At 49.4% G+C, this 25,107-nt stretch overlaps 1 protein-coding gene across 1 annotated transcript in view; it reads right to left on the bottom strand.

The window, feature by feature from the left end:
* Nucleotides 1–2,128: 2,128 nt before the first annotated feature.
* LOC120381714 (zinc finger protein 383-like) overlaps nucleotides 2,129–25,107 on the bottom strand; it is a gene marked incomplete at its 5' end in the record, with an annotated part of 47,731 nt that continues 24,752 nt past the window's right edge. Inside the window, one exon of the mRNA XM_039499836.1 lies at nucleotides 2,129–2,145. Coding sequence (XP_039355770.1) covers nucleotides 2,129–2,145 — 17 coding nt within the window. The remainder of the gene's footprint in view (nucleotides 2,146–25,107) is intronic.

Here is a 25,107-nt window from a genome sequence, read left to right as displayed (position 1 = left end):
TTTAACTTCAGTGCTTAGTGTGACCTGGTGGGCCAGGGGCAGTTCTCACTGAAAATGCCAAAGTTAGGACAGGCTGAAAAAGGGAGAGCAGATGCTCCCAAAACTGCTGGTTAACACTGAAGTTAAACTCACCGACCAGTCACCAACTGTGCTTTTGATCCCCCACACGGGTTATCGAGAAGCTGAAAAAAGAAATCACGCAGCCCCCTTTATTGCATCCCTGTTCTCTGACTCCCAATCAGCAACTAGGTCCAGTACAGTGAGAGGTTATTTAAAAACTCTGTTCACATAAACAGTGTTCCTCTGACCCCAAAGAGTCACCCACATCACCAGGTCAGTATAGGTTTGGATAGTACCCAAAATTCCATCCTTCCAGCCAATCCTTTAGCATCTAAACTAAAGGTTTAAACAAAAGTAAGACAGAAAGAAGTTAAATGGGAAAGCAGTCAGATACATTCCAAAATGGATATATCAGGTTCTTAGCAGTATTGGTGAGTTGCTGGCTTGGAAGTCCGTCCGGAACACATCCATAGCTTGGATGGGTCATTCAGTCCTTTGTTCCAGGGTTCAGTTTGTAGAGAAGTTGCTCCAGATGTAGAAAGGGGGATTGAAGACAAATGGAGATGACGCAGCTGCCCTTTATATTCCTTTTGCCATGTGGCCTGTACTTCCTGTGTCCCAAACACAAGCTTCACAGCACGTGGCATGGAAAAGCCTTGAAGTTCTCATTACACAGGCATACCCCGGCATGTCTTGCTGACTCAATAGGTGTATCCCCTTGGTCCTTTCCATGGGCTCATTGTACAGCTGATGACTCTCAATGGGCCATCAAACAGGCTAGGCAGTATTGATGCCAATATGTCTGGGGGTGTCACCCAGAAACACTGCACAAGTCTGGAAATACAGATATACCCTACATATCTATAACTCACAATACAAAGGTGATACAAACATAGAAACAAAATTATTATATTATTATTATTGGCAAATCATAACATTTTCACTGACACCTTACATGGCATATCTAGCACGATTGATTGCAATTTTATCAGATTATGTTATTATTGTATTATTAATACCAAAGAGTCTCACAATTCCATGCAGTGTCACACTTGGTAAACCAGTGAATTCCCAGGACCAGTTCCCCAGGTCCTTGAAGATGCTGAACACTGTGCTTATGAGGGACTGAAATACCCACATATCTGCTGGGAACACACACACAGACACTGTGTCAGTCTATGCCCCTGTGTTCACTCTTCTAGAAAATTGTGATCAATTTTGTACACAGTATGGCTTGTGAGGTATCATTTGAAAACACATAACCTACTGAATATTATCCTCCTGTTAAAATGTGTAGTAACACTGTATGTAAAGTTATGAGATTTTACAGTATGATATTACTGAAAAAGTCACAATTCTGAGGAACACCCACAGAGCAGTTCCTCAGAGACAGCAAGGTAAGCAGCTGGTCAAACAGCCATTCTCCTGCAGGGGGAAGGTGTGAAGACATTTACATTCCATCGCAATCCAGACCAGTGAGGAGTTGTGTCATCTGTAATCCTGGGTGAGATTCAGTGTTCTGCTGCTGGAGCTGCCCGGTCTGGATACCCCCAGTCAGCATTCAAGGCCGCACCGAGTGTCTGTGTGATAAGTAACCCTGGACCGGCAGCTCTGACTCCAGCCGCCTGCTTGTTACATACCAAGCCCATTCTGGTTTGGGTAGAGAAGGCTCAGGGTTTGAGAGAAGGCCGGGGGTAGGAAGCTTCTATTCATTATGCTGGACCTAACCCCCAGTTTTACTTGAATAAAGAGGAGATATTTGGCACTGTGTGATACTGCTCCTGTGCTCTGTTCCCAAACTGTTCTGCAGCTTGGGAGGGTCTCTGGTAGTCTGTGTGTGTCACTGGCATATTGGGGTGATGCTGAAACACAACAGAGTAGAGGTGGCATTATGGGGGTGGCATGAACCTTCACTCTTCATTTCCCCTTTCAAGAACAGAGGGGACAGGAATCCTTACCCAGCGAGGTCACATTCTCATAGTTCTCCTGCATGACATCCCAGTAGAGGGCTCTCTGAGTGGGGTCCAGCAGAGCCCACTCTTCCCTGGTGAAGTACACAGCCACTTCCTTAAAGGTCACCGGCTCCTGAAAGAGCAAGAGTCCAACACTCAGTACCTGCTGCCTCACTCACAACGCCCCTATTCACGGAACAGCAGCACCAGGGAAATGGAAGCCCCAGGAGGCACATGTTAACAGAGTCCCACCTCAACTAGCTTAGAGCAGCCAGGCGGCATCAGAGGGTAGAAAGAGAGAACCTTTGTGTCTCCCAGCTGACAGAGGGAGGCAGGATCTTCTCATTTATCACATACCTACTAGCCAGAGCTTGATATAGGAGATGGGGCTGTCTCTGGACCCTACTGGTGTCTCCCTGGTAGGAATCCCAACACTCTCCAAATTAAATATATGGAAGAAAGGGGAAGTCAATAGTAAAGAATAGAAGTTAGAAGGTCAGATTTGTAGAAAACTGGTAAAGAAAGCTATCAGAAATCAATGACCAATCAATGACAATAAGAAGGAAGATTTTAAAAGTATATTAATTGCAAACTTAATCCTAACAATGGTACTTTACTAATAGAAATGGCAGAATTATCAAAATAATGCAGAAGAGGTAAAAGTCCTCAATAAATATTTCTCTCCTGGATTTGGAGAAAAACAGATGATGTACTCGTATCATAAGATGTTGATGGCGACACTCTTTCCATTCCAACAAGAAGTCATGAGGACATTAAACAGTAGCTATTAAAGTCAGATATATTTAAATCAGTGGGTCCAGATAACTTGTATACAAGACTTTCTAAAAGACCTGAAGTCTGACATCTATATTCATCAAGAGAATGGAGCAGCCAATACTGGATTTCATTCATTAATAAAGAATCAAAGAAGGGTAATATGATTAGTGCCCATTAACAAAGGTTTAGAGAAAATAGAGCCTATCAAACTAACGGGATATCCTTACTGGATGAGATCAAAAGTTTGGTTGCAGCTAATAGTATTGATGTAATTTACCTAAACTTCTGTAAGGGATATGACTTGATCAGCACAATATTTTTACTAAAAAAACTAGAATGATACAAAATAAACACGGCATACATTAAATAGATTAAAAACTGTGATAGTAAATGGGGAGCCAGGGTCGAGTGGATTTCTTTCTAGCAGGTTCCCGCAGGGACTGGTTCTTGGCCCTGTGCTATTTAACATTCTTATCCATGACCTAAAAGAGTGTATAAAATCATCACTTATAAAGTTTGCAGTTGCCACAACGATTGGGGTTGTGAGTAGAATGAAGTGTGAGTAGATTCAGGCTCCATCACTGGGAGTCTGGGAAGTTGTCCCAGCCCTGGCTGGAGGGTTATTTCCTGTTCCACAAGGAGGGGAAGTTCCATTCCCAACTCCTGTGCCTTGAAATTAGGCCCTATCTGACATTACACCCCCATATTCATCATAGTGGTACGGTTATAATATGATTAGGACATAATTATGATGTATTTTGTACAAGATGCATCATGTGTGGTGTCACTGGAAAAGTTACGATTTGCTGAATATGATTATCCTATTTGTGTGCACATATCACGTTCGTATCTGAAGTTATGGATACTGACTCTGTATCTGTATTTCAAATGTGCTTACTCTGGGTAACACCCACAACGAGCCTTTCAGGTACAACAATGAAGAAGCCAGACAGCGCTGATGGCTTATCAAGAAAGACAATGGACCGTGGAAGAGCTTAGCCTTCCTCTGAATGTTTCAGCCAGCCTATTAGTCATGGATACTATGACGCAGCAGGGCCTGTGACCAGACCACATGACACTAAACTCCATTTTAGTACCTGTATTTTTCCACAAACTGGACTGGGAACTGAGTTTGGAACAAAGGGGTCACGCCATATGGAAAAGCTACACAAGGTGTGGTGTGACGTTATCTCTTGGTCTCATTCCCCACACAAGAGAACTCCTGGAAACACCTGAGAAACAAAAACTGAAGTGGGGGAGTGCTGCTCCCAGGATAAAGGGATTTCTAGCTTGTGTATGGAAACTTGGTGGACTGCTTGTAGCATCAGTCAGGGTGAGAAACTGCTAATTCAAATTCTATCCAGCTAGTATATTAGGCGTAGTTTGAGTTTTGGTTATTTGCTAAACAATCTGCTTTGATCTGTTTGTTATCACTTATAATCACTTAATCTGTCTTTCTGCAGCTAATAAACTTGTTTTATGCTTTATCTTAACCAGCGTATTTTGAGTGAAGTGTCTGGGGAAAATCTCAGCTTGGTTAGCACAAGCTCGCTGTGCACATCTGTCCCAGATCGAGGGGAAGGGGAACTATATTAATGAGCTGACATTAGAGGGATCCCTGTGCACTATAAGATGGTATAATTCTGAATGTATCCTACAGCAAGTGTGCAAGGTTGGGGAGCTGAGAAATTGGCTGTTGTGGTCTATCTGTCCTTGAGCGGCTTAGGTAAAGCACTCTGGTAGCTTAGTTGGGTGTATGGCGTCACCTGCTGTCCCGTTGGGTGATAACAGGCCCTGGAGAGGCTGGCTGAATCTCCAGCAAATCAGTGTGAGAAGGGCCAGCCCAGCTTGAGGGTTAGAGGGCACAGCGGTTCCCAGAAGCCCCCGAGACTGCCCCCTGCGGGTAACAACCCATCACACCCTAAACTACACTAGTGTCAGCAGGTTTGTCACATCCTGTCCCCTCCCTTTCTCCGCCCGAGATATTTCCTGCCTCCCACCACCTCTAGCAATTCCCACCCTCCTATGCATTTACTGCTTCTCTCCCTCCAAGCAGAACCCACCACCAGCTCCCTGAGAATCCCTTACCTGAGCCAGCTCCATTGCAACCATTTCCTTCCCCCTGGGAGGACGGGATGATCTGGAGCAAAACCTGGATGTTATTCTGTAGCCTGCTGGGGTGAAAAGGGCAAGGTGTAAGAATTCAGACGGGGCTTTTGTCCATTCCACAAGCCGATTCCCCCCAGGTTTTCCCCTGCTAATGGACACTCTAGGTTCTGCCACACTGTGAAGCACAGAGTGACCTTATCCCAGTACAGGCCTAGCCCCCTCCCTCCAGGGTGTAACCCTCTGACACATGGTGAAACCCTCCCAGTAACAGTCTCTCTGTTACACTTATCAAGTTTGTGGACAATACCAAGCTGGGAGGGGTTGTAAGTGCTTTGGAGGATTGGATTAAAATTCAAAATGATCTGGACAAACTGGAGAAATGAGCTGAAGGAAAGAGGATGAAATTCAATAGAGACAAGTGCAAAGTACTCCACTTTGGAAGGAACAATCAGAGACCAGAGAAGAGCAGAATCCAAGGAGTCACTTTGGGGGATTCTCCCTGTCATTGTCCCCAAGGCAGCTCTCTCAGGTTTACAAAGTTGTTTGTTACAGCCATTATACAGTCTTTCCTGGGAGTGCCCCTTTCATCGGCTGGACCTAGTTTTAGTTTTCGGTAGTTAACAATCTTGGTTTATTGTTTATCTAACCAGTGTGTTTGGATTAAAGTGTGTTGGAAACTCCATTTGGGATAACAAACTGGTGCATGTCTTTTTCCACTGATGAAATGACAGACTTCATATGAGCTTGTGTTGTTCAGTAGCGTGCTGGACAGTGCAAGACGCACATTTCTGGGGGAAAGTTGGGCACTTGAGAATTTGCTGGTTTTCTCCTGAGGTGTAATTCATGAGTGGCTGTCTAGCAGCACTCAATACTGTGTAGCTGGGAGAGAGTTACATGCTGGAGACTGTGTGTAAGACAAGACTGTGTGACAAGAGGGACTGTTCTCGCGGGAAAACAGTGGAAAAGGCACCCCAGGTTGGAGAACTGAGGGGACACAGCTATTTAACAGTCCAGATTGTACTCTGGGTAATGTCACAGACACTCATTATGACAGAGCCTCTTACAACACAGAGAAAGTAAATCCATGTCCCAGACATCGAAGACTCCAGACAGAGGGCAAGTGTCCCTGGCACTGCTTCTTGCTGACAGAGAGGTTCAGAGACAGTGAGAGAGTCCTGGGGAAGCTGGGAACAGGAAGCATGGGCTGGTGGGGATCAGTTGAGAAAGGGAACAGGAAGGGCAGGGATATCACTGAATGCAGGATCTCAGCAGTACTAGATGACAGGATAGCACATAGTGCAGCCCATTGGAAAACATAATCCCAACTATACATACAGAATGATGGGGTCTACATTAGCTGTTTCCACTCAAGAGATGGATCTTGGAGTCACTGTGGATAGTTCTCTGAAAACATCCACTCAGTTTGCAGCAGCAGTGAAAAAAAGCGAACAATGTTGGAAATAATTAAGAAAGGGATAGATACGACAGAATATATCATATATCATATTTGTAAAAACAGCAAATGAATCCATGATACACCCACATCTTGAATACTGCACGCAGATGTTGTCGCCCCATCTCAAAAAAAGATATACTGGAATTGGAAAAGGTTCAGAAAAGGGCAACAAAAATGATTAGGGGTATGGAACAGTTATGCCAGACCTAACTTCCAGTTTCACTTGAGCAAACAGGAGCTATTTGACACTGTGCGATATGGCTCCTGTGCTCTGTTCCCAAAGTGTTCTGCAGCAGGGGAGGGAAATGAGAGAATGTTCTTTTTCTTGCCTATGTCCCAAGCATGGACCCCTAAAATGGAGCTGAGCACAGGGCCCTACTAACGCTAAATCCGCCACTGAGCTTCCTTCTCTGGATACCCCCAGCCAGCATTCAAGGACGCACGGAGTGTCTGTGTGATAAGTGACCTTGGGCCAGCAGCTCTGACTCCAGCAGCCCGCTCGTTACACCCCAAGCATTATTGTGGTCTGGGTGGAGAAGTCTCAGGGTTTGAGAGGTCAGGGGTAGGAAGCTTCTGCTGATTATGCCGCTCCTAACCCTCAGTTTTACTTGAGCAAACAGGAGATATTTGACACTGTGCAATATGGCTCCTGTGCTCTGTTCCTAAAGCGTTCTGCAGCAGGGGAGGGTCTCTGGTAGTGTGTGTGTGTCACTGGCATATTGGGATGATGCTGAAACACGACAGAGTAGAGGTGGCATTGTGGGGCTGGCGTGAACCTTAACTCTTCATTTCCCCTTCGCAGATCCGAGGGGACAGGAACCCTTACCCAGCAAGGTCACAGTCTCATAGTTCTCCTGCATGACATCCCAATACAGGGCTCTCTGAGCAGAGTCCAGCAGAGCCCACTCTTCCCTGGTGAATTGCACAGCCACCTCCTCAAAGGTCACCGGCCCCTGAAAGAGCAAGAGTCCAACACTCAGGACCTCTTTCCCCACTCACAGCCCCACTATTTGTGGCAGAGAGGAGCCAATCAAATGGAAGCTCTGGGTGGATTGCAGTCAACAGAGTCCCACCCCGACCCTGCTCAGCGTATCCAGCAAATACCAGGGTGAGGGGACAAAGAGAGAGCCCCTTGTCTCTCCCAGCAGATCCATCACACACCTACTAGCTACTGACTGATACAGGAGATGGAGCCCCTAGCAGGGTCCAGCGAGAGCTCCCTGGTAGGAAGCCCAATAGCCTCCTTCTTGTGAGGAGTGGGATATGAAGGGAGAGGCACCTTCAATAAGCCTGACTCATGGGTGCCCCCTTCATATCTCACAGCAGCCGCTGGCTAGTGAGGTCAGGCTCCAGCACTGGGAGTCTGGTCAGTTTGACTAGCTCCATGTAGGTGGGCTATTTTCTTTCTTCACAAATTAGGGCATTTCCACCTCTGAACGTCCTGGGTCTGTTCCTAGAATCTAGGCCACTTATTAAATAACTCCCAGCAGGTTTGCTACACCCTGGCCTCCTGCTTTCCCCACGCTGTGAATTTCCTGCCCCGCTCCAACCTCCAAACCAGACTGTGCAAACCTTCCCATCTCCGGTGTATTTGCTCTCCCTCTCCTCCAGCACGAACCCACCAACAACCCCCCGATAATCTCTACCTGAGTTGGCTCCACTGCAGTCATTTCTCTTCCCTGTCCCATGCCAGGCTGGGATGAGCTGGAGCAAAACATGGACGTCATTCTGCAGCCTGTCTGGGGGAGAAGGGCAGTTGTGGGCGTCTCACAACTGGTATTAGTTAATTTCACATCAGAATTCCCCCAGGCCCTTTCCCTGCAGACAGACACCCTAGAGTCTGCCATGTTGGGAAATGCTCAATCTGTTTATTACAATGTAGAACTGGCCCCTCCTGCCAGGCTAAGCCCACAGAGACATTTTTAACCTCCCTTCTCCCTCCCCTCACCCCGTAACAAAGTCTCTGAACACAAGGCTAGAAAAGAGCAGAACCAAAGGAGTCACTGTGGGGGATTCCCTCAGACACTGACCCCACGGCAGGCACACCCCAGCAGGGGGAATATGGAGTCAGGAACTGGCTTTTCCTCTCTCTGATCCTTGTTTTGTTGACTGGAAAGTGGTTCTGCCCAGGGATGCAGCAATACATGTCTCTGGGTGGATTAGAGAGCTGGAAATCTCTCCCCCATCATTTCTCCCACTGCCCCTTTCAGTCTCTCCTTCCCCTGTCCTCTCTTCCTGCCCCTCTGGCTGTGAAAGTCCCATTCCTGAGGGCTTTGCTCTCCCAGGGCTGGATTTTCTCCTGGCAATTGCTACTGGGAGGAGAAATGAGGAGGGGCTGTTTGTGCAGAGTCACTTTCTTGCCAGACCCCAGGACTTTCCCTGAGGTCTGTCAGTTACCTGGAGACTCTGGCTCAGAATTTAGTATTAACAGGGCCCAGGGCTGCCCTAGGGGGCTAGGACCAGCTGGAGAAAGTCATCCCCTGGGCCGGGCAGAGAAGCAGCTTTAATTAAGGTCACTTCCCAGCACAGAACCCCGCTGGGGGAGCAGCAGCTGCTAAGCCTGGTCTCCCAGATCACAATGGAGGCTGCAGCCTCTGACCCAGGAAGCTGGACCCCAGTATCCTGAGCAGAGAGGGACAGAGCGTTTGAGCAGCTTCCCTCCTTTAGCTCTCTGGGGAGAGCAGCTAATGAGAGCCCCTCCTCACAGGGAGAATTGCTGATCTCATTTGCCCCACTGTCCATCCAGAGTCACTCCATGTCTTTCCATACAGTGACTCTGGATTAACAATGGTCTCACCTGAAACCAGAGTTCAGAAAGAATGAGTCCAGAATGCTGTGGAAGGGACCATTGTGTGGCAGCGCTGACCCCCCTCCCACCTTCCTCACCCCCCAGATCTAGGACAAGGACTGGACAATCTAGGACAATGGAACTGGAAGTTCCTGCAGTTTTCAAGAGGGGAAAAAAGCAAAAATCTGTCATTTCATCTCACAGTGTTTGATAAGTGGCTAGAAAGTTATCACAGTGACTGGGCCCAGCCGGGGAATGTCGGGCAGTGCTTGGAGCCAGGATTCTGGCATAAGCTAATCAGGGAGAAGCAGCAAGGTCAGGAGCAGCCCCCAGAGCCTCTCCACCCCCAGATATTCCCTGGGACCCAGCCCCCAGAGTCCCTGGCCAGGGACCTCAGATACCCCTCAGAGCCCCACCGGCCAGAGAACCCCACCAGACCATCACTGCCAGGTTGGGAATCCCAAAGGGTTCCCCCCACCAAGAGACCCCAACAGCCAGAGACCCCCCAAAAGGGACCCCCACTGGGAACTCAGTCCCTCACTGCCTGCCTAGATCCCCTCCCCCCCACCCTCCAGCAGGATCTGCCCTGCCCTTTGCCTGGCACCCCCTCCTCCCCCCTGCGGGATCCCCTGATGCTTTACAGGGGCACCCCCTGCCTAGCACCGGGGATTCTCCCACACACACTCTGTGCACTGGGCAGGGCAGCGATCCCAGGAGTCTGCGGGGGAAGCCCAGACAGAGCCCCTGGCACAGCACCAGGCTCCCTCTAACCCCCTGTCCCGCCTCCCCAAGAGACGCCCACCCCGGCTGTTCTGCAGCCACCAGGACCCCAGCGATACCCACCTCCAGGACCCACAGCCTCAGGGCTGGGCACATCACAGCCACCCCCTGAAACCCCAAATCTCCAGAACCCACCAACCTCACTAGGGTACCCCCTGCCCAGCCACCCAGAGGCCTCCCCCCACCCCCATCCCCCGTCAGCTGCCATCTCCCCCCCCCGCCCCCCCCCCACCCCACACCACCGTTACCTCACAGTGCCTGAGAAGTGGATAGAAAGTGACCACCGCCCCCTGCTGGCCAGTCCCACAGGCAGAGGGAGCCCTGGGGGATACTTCTTTAACAGGAGAATGGAAGGCCTGGAGGGACAAAATAGGTAAGAAATGTCCATGCCTGTCACTAGCAAATAATGGCCACCATGGATCCACCCCAGAGGTGGCTGCATCTTAGCACTGCAGGAATCAACCCCTCACAGAGGCCATTTGCCATGGGGTTTGGGATACTTCTCAACTCACACTGCACTCAGAGTGACCTCCTCATCCCGTGCCAGCTGGAGAAAAGAAAAGGGTCCAGCCAACTCTCCCATTACCAGCTGGGAACCACTGATCCCCAAACAGGGGGAGGCCTCTGGCTTTGAAGGGTATTAAATATCTGGCTGGTCTCTTTCTTCGGCAAACATTTTAACAGAGGTAAAAGAGGGACCAAATGATTCACAAAGGAGACGGAAAAGATGATCTCTGGGCAATTTAACTCCCTACAACATCCAGGATGGAGAAGAACTCAGGGCAACAGGTTCCCTCGAAGGAAGAAGTTGCTGGGATTTAGAAACACGGGGAACAGCCCCAAACCCGAGAGGATTTTTAACTGACATTTGATAATGACACAGAAAGAGGCAAAACCTGAGCTTTGAGAGCAACGTTCAGAAATGAAAGAGAAAGGGTGGAAATCTGAGAGATTTTGGATCCATTTTGCAAATTATAGAGAGGAAAGTGGAAAATCAGAGGGATTTTATATCAGTTGTTGATAGGAGGTAAAATATGAGTGTTTCACATCAATATTTGATAAATGAATAAAGAGGAAATGGGCAACATTTGCAAACATTTTATATCTAGGTTCAAGAATCTGAGAAAAGGGGTAAATCTGAGATTTTCTTGGTATTTTATAATTAGAGAGACGGGGAAATCTCAGCACATATTCAGTTAGAAATAGACAACTAGAGGGCAGTGGGGCAAACATTTAGGTTATTTTATATGAACCTTTGAGATTTGCAAGGAAAATGTGTCACAAACTGCGTATTTGATAACATGAGAGAAAAACACCAAGATCTGAGGGGATTTTATATTGCTGTTAACGAACTAGTGGAAAAGCAGGACTGTTGGACTGGATTTTATACGACTGTCCAATACATAAATACAAAGTAATGGTTCCCCCACCCCCACCATTCCCATGGGCAGCAAGGAGCCCTTTGAGGAGCTGATTAAAAGGGCAAGGGAGGGGGAGGGGGAGCTGGAAGGTCCCTGGATGAGGGAAAGGGGCAGCAGTGGGGGATGGACAGGTGACTGGCAACTGATGGTTGGGGGCAACTGTGTTGGTAGTTAGGGGGCAACAACTGGGATTGGGAGGGGGTCTGGGCAGTCCCCATGGGGGACACGTGCGCCTCCCTTCCCTGCCCTGGCAGAGACCCGGCATCTCCTAGAATATCAGGGCTGGAAGGGACCTCAGGAGGTGTCAAGTCCAACCCCTTGCTCAAAGCAGGACCAATCCCCAACTAAAACCCCAAATGGCCCCCGCAAGGAGTCAGCTCCCAGCCCTGGGTTTAGCAGGCCAGTGCTCCAACCACTGAGCCATCCCACCCCCACTCCAGGGGCAGCCATGTGCTGGGGAATGACTCAGGGCAACAATTTCCCACCTACACAAGGACAAATCGCTGCAGATAAAATGGGTGGGAAAATGCCCCTCACTAGAGAAGATTTTAAACTGACGTTTGAGACTCATGGGGAGAACGGGGGAAATCGGGGGAGACGGGAGAGCGGATCATTGGAGGGGAAAGGGGGGAAATCGCCCCAGATTTTATAGCCCCGTGTGAGACACTGAGCGAGAAAAGGGGCAGAACTAGAGAGAATTTGTATCGGGGGCGAGAGGCAAGTGGCATAAACAGGGACAGGATCCAATTAACCCCCTCCCCCCCCGGGAATTTCCTGGCTGCCCAGAGACAGTTCAATCCCCCCCGCGTCCCACCGACCTTCCCCGCTACAACTCCAGCTTCTCCTCCTGCCTGACACCCCCATCTCCCCACTCCACAGGATCCCCCGCCAGGCCCCAGTCTCTGCCCCCAACTCCCACTGGGGCTGAGGCAGCTCTGAGGCTTCTCCCAGGTTCCCTGGGGCAGAGTCACTTTCCTGCCCAGCCCCAGTGCCCCCCCCGGGGTCTCTCACTCCCCGGGGGCTCCGTGGGAGGCTGGACACCAGGGATGCAGGACGGCAGGAATGGGGGTGACAGGCCTCCTGTTCCTCAGTCTCACGGCGGGACCGAGGGGGCTCGTCACTCTCCAGCTCGGGAGCGCTGGGAAGACCCGACCGTGGAGGGGCCGTCGCTGGGGGGGGCGGCCCCGCGCAGGCGCTGAGCACGTCCTTATATCACTTCTGTGGCGGGAAAAGTGCTGAGGAGATGGAACGCTGAGGGCTGGTTTTGGCGGGAAAAACCGGTTTGGACTGGTTTGAGCCTGTCCCCTGATGGTAAACAAGTGCCCTCTCAGAGATGGAGTCCAGGGGTCAATATGTCATATGCTCCAGATTGGATCTTATTGTAAAGCCAGTGATTTACTTCATAAACACCTTATTAACCAACTAATTGAACATATTGAACAGTTCATACTTCTCACACCTAACAATGAGATCAAAAAAAGAACACAGACAAACCTTGTCAGTAACGGCTAATGTCCCAACGGGGAAGCATGTGCGCTTGTTGCAGAGCTGCTGCTCAGGGACAGGAACCTCCTGCCACCCCAGCCTCCAAAATCACTCAGGCTGCACTTTCTGCACGACTAGGTGCTGGCTGAGGGGGGTGTGGGAATTGGTGGCCTCTGCTGCAGGTGATGGGAATCTCAGGTATTTAAAGCCATGGCCTAGAGGAGGGAAGTGCCTAACTCCAGAGTCTGCAGCTGCCTAGGGCCAGCACTGAGGATTTAGAGTCCCTAGTACTGCCGTTGCAAGGTTCAAGCGTGCTCAGTCCTGGCATTGCCACCCCTCCTGCGGCTAGTAGCTGCAGCTGGCTAAGGCTGGCCTCTGGGAACTGGCCCCATATCCGTAGCCAGAGAAGCTGCAGGTGGCTCTGTGACTACTGGGGCCATTAAGCTAGAGCAGCTAAAGACACTGGAGTTCACCTCAAGGAACAGAGGTCACCAGTAGGACAGGAATGTCAAGGGGAACAGGGAAGGAGGGAGCAGGTCAGGCTGGCAGAGGGAGCTTCCAGCTGGGTGGGAGCATGTCCAAAGTGGAAAGGAAACAAGCATGGGGAGAGGTGGTGGTGACCAGGTAGCAGACTAGCATGTAGATGGGAGCAGAGGGAGAGAGGCTGGTGGCTTCAGATTCCCAAGGGCTAAGTCCTGACTTTGGGGAAATGGTGCTTGCAGGTGGCTGGCTCACATGGCAGGATGGAGGCTGAGGGGGGGATCTGTCAGAACTGAGCAGGTATCTGCTGGCTTTAGAAGTCTGAGCTGAGACTAGGCCCACATGCCGTGACTGGTGACATGGGGGGTACTCGAGACATGGCTAGAGAAGGTCTGAATGAGGAAGGAGATAAATCTGTGGGGAGTTTCCTTGATCACTATGAAAGTTCTGCTCACTGTGGACACTGGTAAACCCATATGGGTGTACAGCTCAATGAGAAAACCCGGGGGCTGAGGGAGCGGTGTATGGCAATGCGTACAGTCATGGAGAGGTGTGTGATCAAAATGAAAAATGTCTCTGAGGTTCAGTAGCGGGTATGCTATGGCACCAATGGCACTGCCCCACCAGGCCCACACTCAGAGCCCAGAGTGACTACATAGGGGCCCACAAATATGTTTGGTACCAGGACCCACAGAAGGTTAATCCGGCCCTGACTGCCTGAGCACTATTTCAGCCCCACATTTTTGGGTGGACCTCCCACAGTGGGAGCTGCAGAGCCCTCCCCCGCAACACACATACACACACACACACGCACACACACACCCACCCCCCTCCTGGTGTTGGGAGGGGAACAGGAGAAAGGACAAAAGAAGCAAGAGACAAAGAGAAAGGAGGGAGGGAGGAAAAGGTGAAACAAAAAGGACAAACCCCAATGTCCCCGGTGATTATAAGGGACAAAATCCCAGGTGCGCAATAAAATTCTGCCTCCTTAAGCTCGTGTTTTCCATGCCTAGAATTCAACTGTCACCAGATGGATCAGACTGAACAGGTTTCAAACCTCCAGGAGGCTCTTACCTTCTAAAGAGGGACGGCTGTTTTCTAGTAAAATCACTAAAAGGGAAGGAGAAAACTCGAAAGAGGTTCCTCCTGGCGCTCACGTCTGTGAACCCGAATACTCTCTCAGTCCTCAAAGAGAGACCTGGAGAAGGAGACTTGCTGGAGCAAAGCCACAGGGGTCTCTGAGGTTTCCCTGGCCCCTCGCCCCTGTCCTGCCTGGCTGATGTCAGCATCTCTCTGTGAGGTCACCACCTCCCCACCACCTTCGACCAATAGGCTGAGGTCCTGCAAAAGGCCTTTGTGATGTCACTGCCACACCCCTCCCTTGCTGTGCCAATGTCCTGCCCCTGGCCAGGCACTTTGGAGGTTTGAGCTACTCCCTGTGGTCACCCCACTCAAGGAGCGTTCGTTCTAGGCAGCAAGCCGGCTAGACAGGGAAACATCAGACGCTGCTCCCAAAGCTACACTCAGTTTTTCAGAAATTAGTCGACTTTATGGCCAGAAGAGACCATTAGAGCATCTAATCTGACCCCCTGCATATCACAGGTCTCCTGTATGACACAAGAGCTACTTTTGGGGCAAACACATTCCAGAAAGGCATCTAGTCTTCATGAAATGACATCAGGAGATGGAGAATCCACCACTTTCCTTGGTTGCTTGTTTGTTGAATATTTGTGCCTTAGTTGTAATATGAATTTGTCTCTTTTCACCTTCCAGCCATTGGGTCTTGTTATGCCTTTCTCTGCTCCATTCAAGAGCCCTTTAATACCCAATCCTTTCTCTCCATTAAGGCACTTCAGCACTTCAATGAAGTCACCTTTCAATCTTCTTTTGATAAGCTAAACAGATTGAGCTCTTTCAATAGCTCATTAGAAGGCATTTTTCTCCAGCCCTCAGAACATCTTGTGGCTTTTTGCTGCCCCAGCTCCAATTTCATTGATGCCGTGTCACCTCCTGTGACATTATTGACATAATCTGTAACTGTATAGATTACCATTGCAACCACTGTTCTATATTCACAGCCAATATTGTAGGAAGGCTGTTGTGTAAGGGGGTCTATGGAGAGGTTCTGATTGGCTGATTATAATTATGCTATCTCTAACTGTGTATCATTTTTGTAGTTGACATTATGAATATTGGCTCCATGCTGCCCTTATTTCAAACTTGTGCTCTGCTTCCAGGGAACACCCCAGCCAGACAAGTTGGTGTCAGTTCTGCCTAGCCTCCTTGATGGCCCATTACAGACCATCACCTATACAATCAACCCACTGAGAAAAGGCAGATACACCTTGTGACTCAACAAGCTATGCAAGGACCTGTCTATGGACAGAACTCTAAGGTTTTTCTATGCCATGTGCTTTGGGAGATGTATTTTCCATGCCCTGGTTCCCTGCTGACCCAGAGAGAACAAAGGAACACGAAAACAAAAACCTTCCCCCACAGATTTGAAAGTATTTTCTTCCCTTATTGGTCCTTTTGGTCCTGGGCCAACCAGGTTATCTGAGCTTTTTAACCCTTTACAGGGTATTTTATGCTACCTGTAGCTATACGTTTATGACACCCTGTAAATAGCAATCTGCAGAATCTGATTCTGAGAAAGGGCAGGGTGAAGGGAAGTGGCTTCAGCAGATTTACTGAGCATGCTCAGTGCACCATAAGTAGCAAATTCCTCCACACAGCAGTTTCTCACACTGCACCTGAGGCAGCATGAGGCAGGGGCTCCATCGCTGTCCAGACCCCACCCAAGAGCAGATCCCCCGGGGCTGCGAGACCCTCAGCTTCTGGGACCTGTGTGTGGAGTCTCTCTTCTGCCCACCCAGGGCTGCCCCTGGGGTCCCTCTGGCCCCTGCGGCCCCTGGCCAGGGACAGCAGAGCCTGGGACTGGGTCGAGCTGGAGAAAGTCCCCACCTCGTATGGGCACAGAAAGTGCTTCAGTGAAAGTCTGTCCCTGGAGCAGCCCCTCTGGCGCCGCAGCAGCAGCCCGGAGCTCAGCCCCGGCTCCCAGCGCACACTGGAGGCAGCAGCACCAGCAGTGTCTGGTACCTTACAAATCCCGGCCACCAGGAGCTGCCCCACGGCTCTTTTCCTTGTTTTTCCTGCTTCCTTCCTACCAGCCCCCCACTGCTCCAGCCCCTTCCTGGCTCCTTCAAGCCCAACCCAGGCTGCAGCTGCCGCACTCACCGGGCCAGGGACTGTCTGAGGTGGGAACTAGCCCCATCTCTGCTCCTCCTCCTGCCCCTGTGTGTCCCAGAGCCGCTGCAGGGACCGACCCGCACTCAGGCTCTCGCTCCTATTAGCACTCGCAGGGGCCAATCCAGCTACGGGAGAGTGAGCGCCCCTGGGAGCAGGGAAGTGACCAAGTCTCCCTGCCAGAGGGTGGGGGAGGAGGAAGAAAAGGAAAGAGGAGAGATTGAAAGGGGATAAGGAGAAATAAGTGAGGAAAGCAGCACCCAGCTCTTTTCTGCTGCATCACCCCAGAGCAGATTGCTCCTGAGCTCTGGGTAAATAGCCCCCAGTGTCCCCCAGATACCCCTGCTCCCAAGGCAATGCACATAGGGATCTCCTTCCTGCCAGGCGTGATTACAAGCAGGTGTAGGTGTCACCCTTATGCCATGATTGGAGAAAGACAGCAAAGCTTGGGAACACGCGTCTGTATTTCCAGTCCAGTGTGACAATCCCGGCTCCAGGAGGGGTTTGTTCTCTGCTCCTGCTGGATGGGCACAGAATGGGGCAGCAACAGGATTGTGTCAGTTTTTGTTGCTCCACGTTCCTTAACTTAGAACAGTGTGAAATGAAGAAAATGGAGATTGAATTAAAGGGAAATAGACAAAGAAAAGTTCCAGCCCCGGTTGCTTATTGAAAGAAATGACTCAATTTCCCAGTTACAGGTTTTATTAACATGAACAAATAATCCCAAGAGCGCACGTCACTGAGGCTAAATGACTATAGACACCACTCAGCTAAGGGTTAAACAACACAGTGATAAAGTTCAGGTCAAATCAGGAAATCAATGAGTTAACAAGGATATTGCGCTGGAATCAAGTCGTCAATTTAGTCCAACCATTAGATTAATACAGCAGAAAAACCAACCCCTATAAATCCTGAAAGAGGAACCCAAGAAGGCAGGTGCACATTTAGTGATGCCGAAACCCCAATCAGAGATTTTCACCCAGGCAGTGCAACCCAGATTTACCCAGCTGAATATTTCAATACCGAAACCAAATCATTGCTGACATTTAACCCATGACCTCAATGCTAATTACTTTTCTCCTTAGATTTCACTATTCTGTAGCTAATACTTCTCCTCACCCTCTCGCCCCAAAACACATACAGACCTTAGAGAAACGTTTGTAAAAGAAGTTCAAACAGCTCTTGCTGAACAATACGTATCTGACCACTCAATTCCTTCCAATTCTTCCATAGGTGAGGCGCATGCGTTCAGTCATTTCATAGGGCAGAGCTTTTAAGGCTATTAAGATTTGGGGAACTATTTTTCCTAGCATCTTCCCTGTGTAGATTTCAGAGGTGTTCACACACTGACACCCACTGTTACACCCCAAGCTCATAGAAAGGCCGGGAGGTCTCCAACTTCATAAAAAGAAACAGACAAAAATAGAAAAGGGGACAAAGCGTTTCTAAGATTAGAAGGGGTTGGGTCTCTGCACCTCTCGGGCTTTGGATTCACTGGGGTAGGAACTGTAGCTGCAGTTTAGGAACCAGGTACTGGCATAGATGCTCCAGCACGCTGGGCTAGCAGGCTTTGCAGGTACAGGGAGACTAGTGCAGGCTGTATAGCCCGTCGCTGTTGTGCTTCATTCCCCAGAGGGGATCAGTCCTGGGATCCTGGCAGTCAGTCTCTCTGAGGCTATGTCTACATTGGCAGAGTTACTGTGCCAAGAGTTACAGTGTCACCCAGAGAACGCTGAAGGGAAACCACTATTGTGTGTTCACACTGTCAGCTGCCTGTGCAATAGCATGTTCACACTTGCAGCAGTGTTCAGAGCGGTGCACTCAGTATCCCACTGAGCATCTCTTCCTCTTATGCCGCTAAGAGTTGTGGGAAGGCGGAGGGGGTCGCGGAGCATCCCGGGTCCTGTCCCAATGCCCCATGATGCATCGCTTCGCAGCCCAGCAATCCCTGTGCTTCCATTCACATTTGGGGCCATCTTTCAATGGTGGGTGTACTGTGCATTCTGCCTCTTTGGGCAGCAGGAATGGACCCCGCACGGTTGACCTATATGCTGCTCGCTCTCTAACACATCACGAGTGGCAGTGGAGTTATTCTTTAACCTACAAAGGAAAGAGGAGTTCGACATTGATCTCGCCACATGTAGTAGCTACGACAGGAGATTGCTGATGGCATTCACAGAGGTGCTGACCACAGTGGAATGCTGCTGTGGAAACAAGCGCTGAGCGGCAGGATCACATTCTCATGCACATCTGGGAAGATGAGCAATGGCTGCAGAGCTTTTGGGTGAGGAAAGCCACATTCAAGGAACTCTGTGATGAGCTCGCCCCGGCCCTGCAGCACAAAGACACGAGAATGAGAGCTGCCCTGTCGTTGGAGAAGCATGTGGCAATAGCACTGTGGAAGCTGGCTACTCCAGACTGCTACCAATCAGTCGCTAACCAGTTCAGAGTTGGAAAATCGACCGTTGGACGTGTGTTGACAAAAGTGTGCCAGGCATTAATTGAATCCTGCTCTGAAAGACCCTGATTCAGGGCAACGTGCATGCCATTGCAGATGGCTTTGCACAAATGCGCGTCCCTAACTGTGGCAGATGATAGATGGCACATATTCTAATTCTGGCACCAGACCACCTAGCCCCCGAGTACATTAATCACAAGGGGTATTTTTCTATGGTTCTCCATGCAGTAGTGGATCACCATGGGCATTTCACAGACATTAACGCAGGCTGGTTCGGAAAGGGGCACGGTGCATGCACCTTTCAGAACACTGGCCTGTTCAGGAAGCTGCAAGCAGGGACTTTCTTCCCAGACCAGAACGTCAGCATAGGGGAAGTCAAAATGCCCATTGTGATCCCGGGAGACCCTGCCTACCCCTTATGAAGCCATACACAGGGCACCTTGACAGCGGCAAGGAGCGGTTCAACAACAGGCTGAGCGAGTGCAGAACGACAGTTGAATGTGCTTTTGGCCATTTAAAGGCCGACTGGCGCTGCCTAGAGGGAAGGCTGGACCTGGCCAGTGACAATATTCCTGTGCTTATAGCCCCATGTTGTACACTCCATAATATCTGTGACGGGAAGGGTGAAAGCTTCACTCAGGGCTGGATCACTGAGGCTCAGTGTCTGGAGGTTGAATTTGAACAGCCAGAGACCAGCACTATTAGAGGGGCGCAGAAAATTGCCTGTTGCTTTGCAGGGCTCTGTTCACTTTCAATTAATGGAATGAAGATTGCTTCCAAACCAGAACTATTCTATTAAAAACAACCACTGGAGGAGAGAGAGAGACACACACACACACACATCAGCACAGTGGGGGATGAGGGAAAGGAGTGTCCCATGAGTAGATGAGGTTAAAGATTTGTGTCAGTCTAAGTATCTATACAACCGTATCCTTGGGAGTACAGTGCAGCAGGTACTGTGCTTCGGCAGGAATGAACTGCAGAGGGACGGGTGTTGAGTGGACTGGGTACTAGGAGTACGCAGGGCTGGACTGCGTTGGGGCAGGAGTGGAATGCAGAAGGGTCCAGACTGGAGCCAGGAGGTTGATAAGAGTGCGTTGGCGGTGTCTGGGGGCACACGGGAAAGAGGTTTGCGACAGCGGCTGCAGGAGAGGGCACGCACAGCGCTGCCTGGTTTGCAGTGCTAGTAGCACCTGGAGAGCGTGTCCGCTTGGCACTCCATAACTCCTGCTTTCTGCAACCCTCCTGCCCCCAACAACTTGCTTCAGTGATTCCCAAAATCAAAGCCACTAGCCAGCTGTGACTGGCGAACCTCCTCCAGGGCAGAGAAGAACTTCTGGCTGCAAACATCTCTGACCTGCAAGTCATTCTCTGCCTCTGGGTCCCCCTCCACCTCCACCTCCTCATCCAAGTTTTCCTCCTCCTGGCTCGATCCACTCTCAACGGGCACACAAGCCACCGAAATACCCACAGTGGCCTTTGCAGGGGAGGTGGGGTCACCACTGAGTATTGTGTCCTGCTCTTTGTAGAATCTGGAGCTCGTGGGTCCAGCCCTGGAAAGGCAGTTTGCCTCCCACGTCTTGTGGCAGGTGTTCTGCAGGGCCTTCGCTTTGACCTGCACTGGAGTGTGTCCCAGTCATGGCCCCTTTCTCTTATACATCATGAAATTTGTCCATAGGCGTTATAATTCCTACCGCTGGAGCACAGCTGGAACTGGACAGCCTCCTCCCCCCAAATGCTGATGAGGTGCAGCAGCTCGGCATTGCTCCAAGCCAGGGCTCACCTGGTGCGTGGAGCAGGCCTGGTCACCTGGAAAGATGCGCGGAGACCACGGCAGGCATCACCAAGCAAACAGGGAGGGGACTTTGAAAGTGTGCACACCTTGGAAGTTACAGGGCAGACAGCGGCTTTACCGTGCAGAAACTTGCCAGCGCAGACAAGGCCGTAGATGGCTTACGTAACATAAGAACCCAAACCTGGTCCTACTGGCTCAGGCCAATGGTCCATCTAGCCCCGTGTGCTGCCTGAGAGTGACCAGTGCCAGATGCGTCAGAGGGAATGAACAGAACAGGCTTGTTGCTCTGCAAGGTGAGTCTTTCACCCTTATCTTTAACTTCATTGTTGTCAATTCCTACTGATGTTATCCTACCACCCCTCCCCCGAGGTTACTGCGCAAATCCGCTGTGAACCACTCCTGTGATACAGACGTGTCCCAATCCAGCTGAACTGAGGCAGACTTTGGGCCAATGTCCGTTTGGAAAAGGCCCACTTAACCCAGCAGGTTTCTCAAAGCACCTGTTGCTGTGAACAGCATGTAGTGTGGATGTGTGGACCCCAAAGATATCAAACATGAAAGAAACACAAGGCCAGTTCTGAGGAGGGTTCCAGAGCCAGGCCTGAGGGTTAAACAGCTGTGCTCAACAGCCTCAGCACCTATAAAAATAACTGGTTGAAAAACCAAAAAAATTAAATAAAAAAACCAAACCAAAAAACCAACCCAGAAAAGCTCCCATCATACACCCATCACCATTGTAGATTTTGACATTTGCTGCCTGATGTGACGTCTTTGCTTTGCAAACAAGAGACCTGGGGAACTCTGAGGCTGTTACCCTCTAACTGGGTAAAAGGTTACACCTCTTGTATTAAGTAATTTTCCTCTTAACAGAAGATTTATTTTAAAATTTTTCAAAATAAATTCCATTTGAAATACTACTAATACAATTGTTACCATCTATCCTGGGTCTCTATTCTCACACAGGCTATTTCTCTCACCTGTTCCCCCACTCTAATTCCTTTGGAGGGAGGTTTTAATTTCAGGATTAGCCTCCATTTCCGATATAGTAGGAGGGGGCAGGGAGAGAACCAGAAAAAAAACCTGATCACTAACAATTGCTGTGAAATGGGGGAACAGTATAACCGTGATGCTCAGGGTTTGTTTAGACTAGGAAAAGTGATGGAGTTTAGGTCAGGTCAAGGGGAAAGCTAATGCCAACCCCTGCACCTGGGCTGCATCTGCTCTACAACTATAATTGTCTTTTTACCCCAAGATCACTAACTTGAGCAGCCAACGCCATGTGCAGCCCTAGTGGATGGAAGGCACAGGTAGTTTTTGCCTCAGTGTAGCTTGTTGGGAATCAAACCTCTCCCCCACCTGGAGCTGATGAACATTCCTGGCAGGAGGGACACACACTCCTACGACTCAAAGGAAAGGAGTTGATAGAAAAGATCACAGGACTGACCCCAAAGAAGGGTGAGCTGCAAAAGGCAGAAGCAGGCAACTGATCTGGTGGAGCTGAGAGACCTCGGTGAAGACGGTGCAAAAATCACGATGTGGGAATTAGCAAATGTGATTTAAAAAAAAAAAAAAAAAACCCACTTTGGCCAGCCCTAGTCAAGGCATTTGCTACAGTTCTCTCTCATGTGGATTTTCTGATGTCTAATGTGGTTTGAGCGCTGATTGAAGCTTTTCCCGCATTCAGAGCATGTGTAGGGCTTCTCCCCTGTGTGGATTCTCTGATGTAAGATGAGGTCTGAACGATTAAAGAAACATTTCCCACACTCAGAGCATCCATAAGGTTTCTCACCCATGTGGATTCTCCTATGTCTGATAACGTGTGAGCTGTGATTGAAGCTTTTCCTGCACTCAGAGCACGTGTAAGGCGTCTCCCCAGTGTGGATTCTCCGATGTGAGATAAGGTTTGAAATATCCCTGAAGCATTTTCCACACTCAGAGCATCCATAAGGTTTCTCTCCTGTGTGGATTCTCCTATGCCTGACAAGGTGTGAGCTCTGATTGAAACTTTTCCCGCACTCTGAGCATGTGTAGGGCCTCTCTCCTGTGTGGATTCGCTGATGTGAGATGAGGGTTGAACTACCAGTGAACTGTTTCCCGCACTCAGAGCATCCATAAGGTTTCTCACCTGTGTGGATTCTACAATGTCTGATAAGGTGAGAGCTCCGACTGAAGCTTTTCCCACATTCATGGCATGTGTAGCGTGTCTCTTCCAAGTTGATTCTTTCACGTGTAATAAGCTCTGAGTGGCTACTGAAGTTCTCCTCTGGCATCTGCTGAGTCTCGCAGGCTTTTACTTTTTCTGGGAGTGCACAATTCCCAGAAACATTCCCTTTGGATCTTCCTGATAACATCCAATGTGGTTCTCCTTGCTCAGCATATTCCTGCTGGGGTTTCTCCTCCTCATTCTCACTCACCAGCCCATCACCAGATGGGAGACAGAGAGAATCCAGACATAGGTCACTCCCCGCACCTGAGAGAAAGGAAATGTCAGAGAGAGGAATGGAAAAGGGATGAACAATCCAAAATATGTGGGAGAGATCAATCCTATCAGGAGCTGATTTTCCCCAAACCCTTCCCTAGAGGAGAGGAAGGGATCAGTTTTGGTCTGCATCTCATGAGAACACTCAGGGGAAAGCAAGGTTGGGGAGGGACCTGCTGCCACTTGTTAGTCAGAATAGGAGGGAAGCCATGAGTGACGTCTGCCATAATGATTCCACATCTGCAGGGGACAATCCTGAACTTGGAGAGCTCACAAGGTCTTTGTAGGGCATCCCGAATGTTTCCTGCATTCCCGCACAGTTGTTGAGTTGGTTTAACCAATTCCTCACCTGTGCAGGCAGCTCTCAGGAGGACTTCTTTCTCAGAGCCCTGGAGGTCTGGGACCCACGGCTCTTCCCCTCGTTCCAGCTGCGAGATCACATCAGGTTTGGAAATTGGAAACCCTACTCCAGGCAAAGAAAACAAGGGAGGTCAATGGAATTTGTGGGATACTTGTCACAAAGAATATTCCATGGTTTTAACCCCCAGCTCATTTTTAAGCAGTAACATCCCAAGACCAGCTTCCTTGGCTCCAAGTGGCAGGAGAGTTATTATAATAAATCATATTCATTACCTTAGTGCCTAAGGAGCAACTAACAGTGGGTCCCCACTGTGCTACGACAAGTACAAACAGAGAATAGTAGCTGGGCCATGCCCTGAAGAATTTACAATCTGAATAGACAAGACAGACACAGAATGGCGGAAGGGATAGACCCAACTCTTAGAACAGAGATATTCAGGCCTGTCTGTAAAGCCTGTACTTTAAGAACTTAGGGGTATTTTTATCGCTTAGCTGCTTACAGGAGTATGAAAACAAAGAATCAAAATCACTGTCTGTATTTGTAAGGGCCTTCTCTTACTGTGACCGTCTGAGACCTTGATCTTAGGCTAAGGCCTTTGGCTAAGCAGCAGGGGCAGCCATAAGCTGGGAAGCGAAGGGTCACATCCTCACATCCCAAACCAGTCACACTGAAATAAGGTGCTATTGGGCTGTTAGGAAGACGATCCTGTCCTGATAGTGCCCATCACCACCAGATAAAGAAACAGATCTTAAGATGGTTAAAGAAAACTTAGTTTGACAGCAGCTTGTCTGGCAAGAAATCACTTCTCAATGCTTGTGGTTGTGAAACCCTCATTTCTGTATTGTTCTATCTTTATGCCCCCACTTTTCCATTGTTAATCTGTCTGGTTCTGTAATTGTTTCTCTCTGCTGTACAGTTAATTTTGCTAGGTGTAAGTTAATTAGGGTGGTGGGATATAATTGGTTAGATAATTATGTTACAATATGTTAGAATTGGTTCGTTACATTTCAGTAAAATGATTGGTTAAGGTATAGCTGAGAATATTACTATATAAATGGGGTCCAACAGGAGGGGGAAGGGAAATTGGAGTCATGTTTGTTAAGGTGTGGGGAAACAGGAACACAGGCCAGGCTCAGCTGCATCAGAGCTGGGAAGGGGGACACGGGATAAAGGCTCTGCGGCGTCAGAGCTGGGAAGGGAACACTGGGGAACAGACTATATCCGTATATCGAGATAAGCCCGACTGGTGTGAAGGGCTTCAGAATATGCTTCCTTGGAAACTAACCCCAATAAACATGGTACTGTCTGCGCTTTGGACTTCTGGTCTTTCGCTGCTTGCTGTCTGCATGACAAGAACCAGGAAGTGGGAGGGTGAAGGGAAAACCTCTAACAAAACGGACATGACCTGATAACCAAGAGGTGAGCCTTTGAGGAAGGTTTTAATACACTTTGGAACGGAT

This window comes from Mauremys reevesii, linkage group 14 (genome assembly GCF_016161935.1).
Source record: "Mauremys reevesii isolate NIE-2019 linkage group 14, ASM1616193v1, whole genome shotgun sequence".
NCBI classification, from domain to species: Eukaryota; Metazoa; Chordata; order Testudines; family Geoemydidae; genus Mauremys; species Mauremys reevesii.
The sequence above is the reverse complement of the archived record's forward strand: the minus strand, read 5'-3'. Positions and strand labels throughout refer to the sequence as shown.